Below are 10,017 nucleotides of genomic sequence, written 5' to 3' on the forward strand. Positions count from 1 at the left end.
TCAGTCAAACTCTATCAGAAGGTCATACTTAAATAAACCGTAGTAACGTTAGAAGTAGCTCACCCTGCACAGTGAGTTATTTCACAAAAAATGCGAATCAATTATTTTAAGGTTTAAAATAGACCCGGAGCATAAAAATATGGGTTATTGTGGTTTTTGAAAGGGGGTGTGGTGTCTGGGGGGGTTTTTATGAAATTTCAAAAAAGTCTCAAATTCTCCCCAAAACCACACCCACTTTGAGGAGAATTTAATGCTGATTAAAAAAAGCTATTATACATGCCCCTAGCTCCTATCATTCTCACGGGAAAAAATAAAACGTGGCGAAGAAACGGGATTTTTGTCCAAAATGACAATTTCGATGCAATTTTTGAATATCCAGCAATATTCCATTTTTTTCCATGTCAAATATCACTTTCATAAGTGTAGTGAGAAGGCAGCTGGATGACGAGATGGCCGAAGGGTGTCCGCCTTTTCGGTGAAGATTCTGCACCATTGTTATTATTATCTGGTCGGGGAGTAAACAAGTGGGTCAAGTTGGTTGGAAATTTGGCGCCGGGTTTTTGGAAAACGACTTTTCCCAAAGAAGTGGAAATCCTGTCGGTGTATAGGAAACCAAATTCGGTATGAATCTACCGAGGCTACCAATGTAGACCAGTCTTTGTGGTTCATTATCTGCGAAAAATTTGCAAAATTACATCAGTGTTTCCTAAGAAATATATAAAAGTTGTTTTTAACACAATATAAAATTGATATTTGCAATTAATTACACCTTAAATGCGTTAAATATTAGAGAAACATATACTTATCTAAATCTTATTTATTAATTACTTCAAATTGTGAAGCTGCCAATTCCTCCATCATCACTTCGTCCTCTTGTAGCGGAAATTTCATCAGTTTCCCAGTCTGTAAATAAATACATAAAATTCTCTCATCTCAAAGTACTTATCAAGTAACATAAATATAAACAAATTAATTATAATTGTGGTTGAATTACGTACCTCGATAACTCTGAGTCCAATTACGGGTGCATCACCAAGATTAGTTTGCACTACAAATTCACCCGATCTCACTGCAGCCGTAAATTGGTCGAGGTACTGCGATAATTTTACTTTAATTGGGTTGTCCAACTCCAATTTAAGAATTTTAGAAGGTGCCGGCTCGTCCATGTCGAATGACGACGACGACGCCGGAATCGGATTGTTGGGCAGCATCTAAATTAAATAAATTTTACTTGACACAGTATTTATTACTGCTGAATTAGTATTAATCTTGACCATACCATAGTTATAGTGGGAAAATAGTGAAATCATTACCTTAAACGTCTCCTACAAAATTTATGACGATCCGGGCGCCGGTGAGATAGAGAACAAATTTAAGAAAAATTAACCATCAGCTTGCAAAAAATTATGGCCGGCTTCTTGGTTGACGTCGATGATCCAAATTATACCGCCATCACCACTCTGCTGCACTACTCTGGGGCGGTTTGAGGCGGCATTGGACGAAGGAAAGTATGAAATTTGATCAGAGTCGGGCTATGTAAATATGTATTTTAAACTTTTTCAATAACAAAGTTAGGAGTCCAGAATTTTAATTTTTTTCTTAACGTATGACTCGATGACTCATCACCAAAATGGTCAAAAAAATCCACACATTTATATGTGAATAAAGCTACCCCGCAGCCCGCATCAAGCCATCCCGCATCCCGCTGGCCTGTCAAGCCACCACGCACCGCGCAGCGCGCTAATTCTATCCCGCCACCCCACAAATGTTTTCCACACCCCCTGGAAGTGGGTATGGTCAGGGGGAAAGTGAGATTTTTTGGGGAAATTGAGATTTTGGCTAATATGATGTGGTGCGAAGCTGAAGCTGAAGCTTTGTTCACAAACATTAAGGGGGTGTGGTCACGGGGAAAGCGAGATTTTTGGGGCAAACTGAGATTTTCAGTATTCGTGTTTTCATAAATTACGTAACGCAAGAGGGGGCAGGGTGATCTAAGGCTTCAATGGTTGCATGTCTATGGTACATGCTAAACGGAGGGGGGGGGGGCTAGAAGATTTTTCAGTGCCATGATTTATGTACACTGCAGATTTTTTTAGAGGGCTTATGGAACGATTATGTCCGGCCATCCGTCACGATAACTCATCCTATTACTAATTACAGCTGGGCCACGTAATTAAGTACCTCCAATTTTAATTACTCCTAATTAAGTCCTTCAAATTCTTAAGTACTTAATTTGAAAAATACTGGAATAATTGAAATTAATTATCAATTACTAATTACTTCAATTTCGGTAATTAAGTAAGTAATTAACAGACGTCGGATATGAATGATCGATAAAACCTTAAAATATGAATGAAAAATTACCATAAAAATCCCCAAAATATGACCATAAAAATGACTTTATTTACCTTGGCATCAGATTGCATCGATTTGGCATGAGTGAGCGCATCGTCAAGCACATGGCACCGTCCCACCAGCAGTAAAGGGGCGGCTGCCTCCCGCCCGTCACCAAAATGGTCACAGCGTGACCAAATGTCATTTTTACACGGAAATTTTGTTACATCATCGGACTACAATTGAAAAATGCACCGAATGCATATAGTGGCATTGCTAGGTCGGGGTCACACTTCCCTAGTGTTCCTAGTAAGATACATACAAATGGTTTATATTATTTTGCACCAATAGTGGAAAATAAGCGGGGAAAATTGATCCATAAATTTGACATAATTTCTACAATTACGGCCACAACCATGGGGATGACTTTCTGCTGATTTGTCTGCACTTTTGGATCGTATTAAATCAATTAGCCCAATTGTTTGGCACCATTATGCCTTATGGCTTGTTAGACACGAATGGTGCCACGAATTTCCTAAAAAATGGCCATGGTCCAATTTAATTAGCATCAATTGATGCCAAAAACACATTAACAGACAGACGGACAGACAGACAGACAGACAGGAGGAATTCAATAGCTCCCGTGCTACGCAGGGTGAGCTAATAAGTATGTGTTCGTTTAATTTAAATCTTCCATACAAGCAATCATTCATCCACGTAATCACCCTTTTGATTATATCAGGCAGACAATTCCTATTAATCTTGTGGGTGTCATGATAATGAAATACAATTCTGCAACACAATTAACAACCAAGTGATATCTGTCGCATTCCGTCTGGTTTACTCTGCACTCTTTCTTGTCTCGATAAACTTATTTCGCCAAAATGAAAATATTCACAATTTTCGCCACGATTTCCTTTCTTTCCACCGTTTTGGCTGGGACTCCTTGGATACCAGAACCACGTGACGGATCATGGCTTGAACGGCACGAAGGGTTCGTCAACAATTCCTTAATAAACGGGGGTGAAATCAACCTTCTCTTTTACGGTGATTCCATTACTGACAACTGGGAGGTGGACGATCCATATTGGGGCGCTAAAGAAATATATGACGAATATTATGCTCCCTTGGGTTCTGCAAATTACGGGGTAGGTTCGGACAGAACGGAACAAGTCCTTTGGCGAATTATTAATGGGGAAGTTTCAAATTTGCGGCCAAAAGTGTGCGTTTTAAAAATTGGTCTGTTAATTTTTCTAACTACTTAACTACTTGCAATTTAATTTAATTCCCTTAATATTTTCCAGGAACGAACAATTTGGACGAAAACACCGATGTCGACATCGCCCGTGGAATTGCCTCCATCGTTACCGAACTCAGGTCCCGCTTACCAGAGACAAAAGTGCTTTTGCTGGGAATCCTTCCGCGCGAAAATTCTGTGATGACGAGCCGATGTGAAAATATAAATGGGATGATTTCCATCCTGGATAATGGAAACACGGTGCGATACCTGAATATGAGGGGGGCCTATTTTGACGGGAATTTCTTCTACGAAGGATTATATGTCCATGATTTGATTCATCTTTCCAAGTTGGGATATGCAATGTGGCAGGAGGTGATGGATCCATTGTTTTCGGATATGTTTAACTCGACTAATTGATTGAAATTATTTAACTCATATATTTATGTGGTTCACTTATTCAAGCAAAATCGGAAATGTACACAATTGTATCTGTTTAATGGTTAACAGAGCATATATGTCTTTCCACTTGTATGTAATATTAGAATACGTGAATGCAAACAAATAATGGCAAATGTGTAATTTTTCATTAATTTTACCAATTTATTACTTGATACCTCCAAAAATCTAATCCAACAATAAATATCCCATCACTCAGTAACCCAATCTGCATACTCACACCATTCCCACCTACAATTGAATATACCAAATCCCATCATACATCATATATGCCCCACTCCCCGCATTTTGTGACATTCCCCCAAAGAAATAAATCCTCCTCAACCTCTCAACAAAGGCGGCACTCGCTCCCTTAAATTCCTGCCTGTCGAACGCCCAAGGAAAATTAAGGACCGGAATTATACTATGTTCCATCCTGGCAGGGCTCCACTTCAGTATCGAGTCACTCCTAATTCCCGTCGGGAACCCTCCGTATCCACCTACCACGTAAACATCACTCCCATCCCATACAGCCGCCCCTTTATCTCGAACCGAAGGAAACGTTGCACCCCCAATTTCAACTGTTTCTAACGTAGTCAAATTCATCTTGATTACATAATGTTCCCCAGAAATTTCCCCTTCTGTGTAAGGATTTCCGAAAATGTAGGCACTCCCAGGTCCATCCGAGACGGCCAGAATGACCGTGTAATTTATGGGAAGTGGGGCCAATTGTTGTGCTTCCAAGGTATCCATATTAAACTTGACGACGCCACCCCGGGCCTTGATACCACCAAGGATCAGCACCTCCTCGGATGAGGGCGAAATCTGTACCGAGGCAGACTCAGAGTTGCGGGCAGGCAGCATTGCCACTTTCTCCACGGTTTGAAGGGAAGTGGAGAATTTAAAAATTTCCGCGGAATTAGGCCCTCCGTGGTAGTAGATATTGCCCGAGGAGTCGGACGAGGTTGTCCCATCGCAGCGGGACACTGGAAGGAACCCCTTTGCGCGAGTTAGAGTCTCAGAGGTGATGTTAAATTGCAGGATGTCGTTCGTAATGCCGGCCAGCTGCCTTCCACCAAAGATGTAGATAGAATCGCTGGAAGGGTCGTAGTGAGCGGCGGTGGCGTGACGTCTTGTCGGGAGGACGGCGGCCACCTTGGTAGCGATAAGTTGAGAATGCACCATTTTGGAGGACTGGTCGAGAAGGAGGTAAAGGGATAAGATGGTGATGAGGAGTTTCATTTTTGATGGTTTTGGGCAACGATGGGGACAATGTATGTAAGTTATTGGGTTTTTGTTAGTGAATGAATGGGATGGAAATTCTGTATTTAAAGGCAAAAGTTATGACGTACCGGTTTTGTTATCGTCAGAGGTACATCACAAATCAATTACGTACATTAGTGGAAAACACGAAACGTAATTAAATTATTGGGTACAACATGTTTACTTAATAACTTTGCTTAATAACGTACATACGTATATTGAGCTTCGGTGATTGAGTGGTGTGACCTGATTGATATTACGCAATCCGTTAATTGCCTTTAACAAGGGAATTTTTGGCTGACACGATTTCCATATCTTCTCGATAACTAATGTAAAAACCTGATCGTTACAAACCGTCGCTCTCCAGGCCCGCCGTACTTTGCCCCTAATACAAGTTATGTATAAAATTAAAAAATCGAGTTGACACTTCATACACTTGTAACATATCTGAAAATGGTGCAATTATCAAATATCCAAAATACCAAATTACCAAACTTTGGCAAAACAAATTATCCAACTATAAAGTGACAATAATAAAAACCGGAATCACTTCACACCTTTACAATTTTAATTTGGATAAGATTCGCAGCATTTGTTGAGCTGATTTTTCTGAGTCCAACGGTAGAAGTCCGTTTCTACTCCGCCCCCTCGCGAAGTGGGAGGAACTCCAAGTTGGATAAATCGTGCCCGATTACGATTTTTATGGCAAAGGGGCCGTTCATAAATTATGTAACGCAAGAGGGGGGGAGGGGTCTTCAGACTTGCGTTACAGGATGTAACGAGGGGGGTGGGTGGGTCAGGGTCTTGCGTTACGTAACTCAAATTCAAATGTAAAATTTGCTCAAAATGCTTAAAAATTCCAAACAACATTCAAAATTTCCGAAAATTATTTGACATTTCCTGAAAATAATTGAAAATTCACGGAAACTTTTACTCTACAGGAAACGAGTTTCCACGATAATTCGAGAAAATTTGCAAATAAATCTTTACATCTAATATAAAAATTGGGAATTCCGATCCATACGCAGTGTCGTATACAATGCTAGCAATTCATTATCTCATAAAAAATTGGACCGTCAGGTTTCTGAAATTGGGCAAAAGATTTATACTGCATGATATTTGATAGGAAACTGAACTACCATTGTCCACAACAAAATATGCTAAAATTTTAGTTCTTCCGATGAAGTTCCTTTCATTACCAATTTCCAATTGCAATTTACCCAAAGTTTGCGCAATTCCACTTCAGTTAAGTAATTCGATTAAGCAAATTCATGTAAATTGTGTATTCTGCATTCTGTATAGAATGAACGTACAGAAATGTCTTTAATTTTTTTTCATTTTTGTCCTTTACATTTTCGGGAAAAATGAGATTTGCGTTACGTTACACAGGGGGAGGGGGGTATTGTTCTTGCGTTACGCTAGTGTGACAGAGGGGGGGGAGGGTTCTGAAAAAAGTCGATTTTTGCGTTACATAATTTATGAACGGCCCCAAAGGCGGGTCAATATTTTTGAAGACGGGTTTCGCCAAAAGTTTCCTAATGTTTTTTCCTACAACAATTTTCGAGCGATTTTCCAAGTTCTCAAAACCAATTTCATGATTTTACACTTTGAGCTTTTTGAAGGATTTTGGAATTTTTTAAATGACGCATGCATAAACCATCCCAATTTATACTAAACATCATACAATGACGAAATGTCATGGTTTGGGGTTCACAAGGCCTGAGATAATCGTACGAACGATAATTTAAAATTCTCCAGAATTTAACAGCAAAACATGGCAATATGTAGATATTTGTATAAACAAACTCAAAATTTTTTTTTTGAACAGAGGAAGTGGTCACACACCAGACAAAGTATATATATTCTAAAACCCTCGTGGGGAGATTTTTCTAACGGTATCTCATATGACCCGTATTGTGGGGTTATGAGACTTGACATTCCCCTGATTTCAGTGCCAAGTCTCGACATTCATCATTTTAAGAATTTTGTATTTACCAAATGATTATGTAGAGTATCCCATGAATATCACCATTCAACAATTCGTCCTTGGTTTTTTTTTCGTCCAAGAAATTTTTGAGGGTGGAGTTAAAAAAGCTCACGAAAGTCACCGATGGATTAATTCTGCATTTCATCATAATTATGATAAATGTCAAAGGCGGGGATAACAACAATCAAGATGTGAATTTTAATAGGGCAATTGGGTAGTTATTGTTTGCTGTCAGGTTAAATTACAATCGTTATTGATTATAAATTATGACTTGTTATAATTTATTATGTATAATTATTGTAGTAGGTATATAGTGCCACTTGTGCGGTACTTGCATTTTAATGAGGTTAGGTACATATATGGAGGAGAAAGTTTAAACTGCTTGGCGAACAACTTATTATTATTTTCATGTAACCATTTAATCATTATTGAGTTATACAAACACACTAATTATTAACGATCAACGTACATTAGATAATTGAAATATTACTAAAAAATTATTGTTGCACTCAGGCCAGATGCCTAAAAGGGTGGTCGAAATAAATCATACCATATCAAACCAACATAATTATTTATCTTCCGAGAAACTAAAATAAAATAACGTCCCAGCTTCGGAACAATGGTCAGAGAAAATAAATAAATCTCCCGCCGACATTCTTTTCCAAATAGCAACAAAGCGATAGAAATTACCATCCCGCAAAGCACGAATAAGGTTAGAATAGACCCGTCCAGTGGAACAGCAACTTGCGTACCTGGTCCATGCTCCCTCTCAGACTTTCGTCTTCGATCAAATTTCCTTGCCCACCCGGCCTCTTCCAGCCTGCTCCAAATTCCCGCTTCAACATAAGCCTTGAACTTCGTTGGAACATTTGAACCGTCAATATTCCTAAAGCTCAGTAATGCTATGTCCTGCATTAGTGAATCTTCACTAATATAAAAATTCTTCCAATAGTATTTCTTAGACAGATAAAAATATTGCTGGGCAACCTCCTCCCATTCTGCAATGAAGACGGTTCTTCCACATTTTACAACTTCAGCTTCCACCAACTTTGAAAGCTCCTCCGTTGATTTGCTCCTATTCTTTTCGCTTCCATCGTTCAGTTCATGACCATGTTTTGGACTTAGAAGTAGAGTTTCAGGATATAGTTGGGATTCAAAGTACTGAATATTATGCTCAATTTGCCACCACCAATCTTTAAGGGTATAGAAAAACTGATTCGATGGCAGATTGGGCAATGCCACGGTCTGTGGTGCCGAAAGAAGTCGAAAACAATGATCCAACTCGAAATGATTTTTAAGAGAGTGATTCGGTAGTACCGAGCGATTTTCGTAGGCAGCAGCGCTGTTACCGAAAATCCTGGTAGCTTGACTCCAATATTCTAAAATTTTAGTTTCGCTCAACCAAGCCGACATATTGCTCATGCTTTCCCAAACTTTTCCTTCTTCGCAAAAAATGTCTTTAAATGTGAGGATTTTAATTCCAGGAAAAGGAGCAATTAAAGTCTCAATCATAATGCCGTTGTAACAATTTGTAAGGATAGAGGCCATGAGGGCCCAAGTGCCGAATGTTAAACGGTAAAATTGTTTCTTCTCGATGACAGATGGGACGGAATTAGTCTCTTCAAAAATCGTTGGGAGAACATGAAGCCATGGAGAGAATGAGGCTGTATCTGTACCATTGCAATCACCACTTAGCTTAATAAAAATCGTTAAACAACCAACAACAAAGACTAGGGTGATTGCTACACCAATCCACAATTCAAGTTGAAATGGGGTGAGGTAGAATTCAAAGGTTAGGAATTGACTTGTGTAACACGTCAAGAATCGTTGGCCTGTTAGGCTAAGCGGGTATTGCTCCGTTCTTCCGGCAGGCGGATAGTCACTACCACGTTCCTGTCGGAACAGTGGGTACCGAAACCTGCGATCAATAAATCTGCATACAGTTGTGTTTGCGTTATGAAAAACGTCCTTCATAGCATAAAATTTCGTGGGTATAATTTCTTCACTCGAATTAAAAGGATTTCGCAGTTCAGCCCTCTCAAGTTGCTCTTGACTCGTAGGAGCGAACCAACATTTTGAGTATCCGAAAACATGGTGAAGCTGCATTAAAGGTTTTTCTGCTAACCTGATGCAAGTCAAGTTGCCAGGAAGAAGTGAATTTCGCCATTTAATCAAGCTACATAACTCGAACCAACCATTCGACAACGTCATTTGGAATGCAAATCCTGAGTAATAGGTTATGTCCTTCATGACAGCCCATAATGAGTTGGTGAGATGACTAATGGCGCCATGAATAATCAACGTGACATTCTTCGACTGAGCGACGCCGTTGAGAACTCGTAGAGAGCGTCCTTCTGGAATGCTCAATAACCCCTCAGCATACAAGGCGCTTGCCCTGGTTGCAAGTGTGAAGTGATTGAGAGGCACGAAGAAAATTAGGCTAATTTTGCACCTCCCTACCCGAACCTTAAGCGTGTTCAAGCTAAAATTTGTAGGGCGCCATTTGGAACCCCAATAGTTGCTTAATTCGTCGTAAGTTTTAGCATTCGGGCCAAGGCCAATCGTTGGTGGGGAGTAGTAATTTTGTGAGAAATCAAGGATTCCTTTCCCAGCGCGGATTAATTGGATATCGCATTTTTGGACTCCGTCTAAAAATCTGACCATTGGGAAAGGCTGGGAACCAAATACGTGAGTTAAGGAGAAGAGAAACGAAGATATGACAAAGTTAACCGCGAGGTAAATTATCTTCGCCATAATT

The 10,017-nt window shown here is 39.7% G+C and overlaps 1 protein-coding gene across 1 annotated transcript; it reads left to right on the forward strand.

The window, feature by feature from the left end:
• The first annotated feature begins 2,058 nt into the window (after window positions 1–2,058).
• LOC110861853 (platelet-activating factor acetylhydrolase IB subunit beta) lies at window positions 2,059–4,229 on the forward strand. The gene is made up of 2 exons (XM_022110988.2): window positions 2,059–3,573; window positions 3,639–4,229. Exons 1-2 carry the CDS (start codon window positions 3,219–3,221, stop codon window positions 3,989–3,991), a joined length of 708 nt encoding a protein of 235 aa, XP_021966680.1. The 5' UTR covers window positions 2,059–3,218; the 3' UTR covers window positions 3,992–4,229.
• Window positions 4,230–10,017: the final 5,788 nt, after the last annotated feature.

The sequence above is a fragment of the Folsomia candida genome, unplaced genomic scaffold, assembly GCF_002217175.1.
Source record: "Folsomia candida strain VU population unplaced genomic scaffold, ASM221717v1 Fcan01_Sc046, whole genome shotgun sequence".
NCBI classification, from domain to species: Eukaryota; Metazoa; Arthropoda; class Collembola; order Entomobryomorpha; family Isotomidae; genus Folsomia; species Folsomia candida.

Excerpts from the sequence above, each read along its gene's own strand:
- LOC110861853 (XM_022110988.2), top strand. The coding sequence starts at position 3,219 with ATGAAAATATTCACAATTTTCGCCACGATTTCCTTTCTTTCCACCGTT. Across the intron at positions 3,574-3,638 it reads AGTGTGCGTTTTAAAAATTG|GAACGAACAATTTGGACGAA; the intron begins GTCTGTTAATTT and ends AATATTTTCCAG.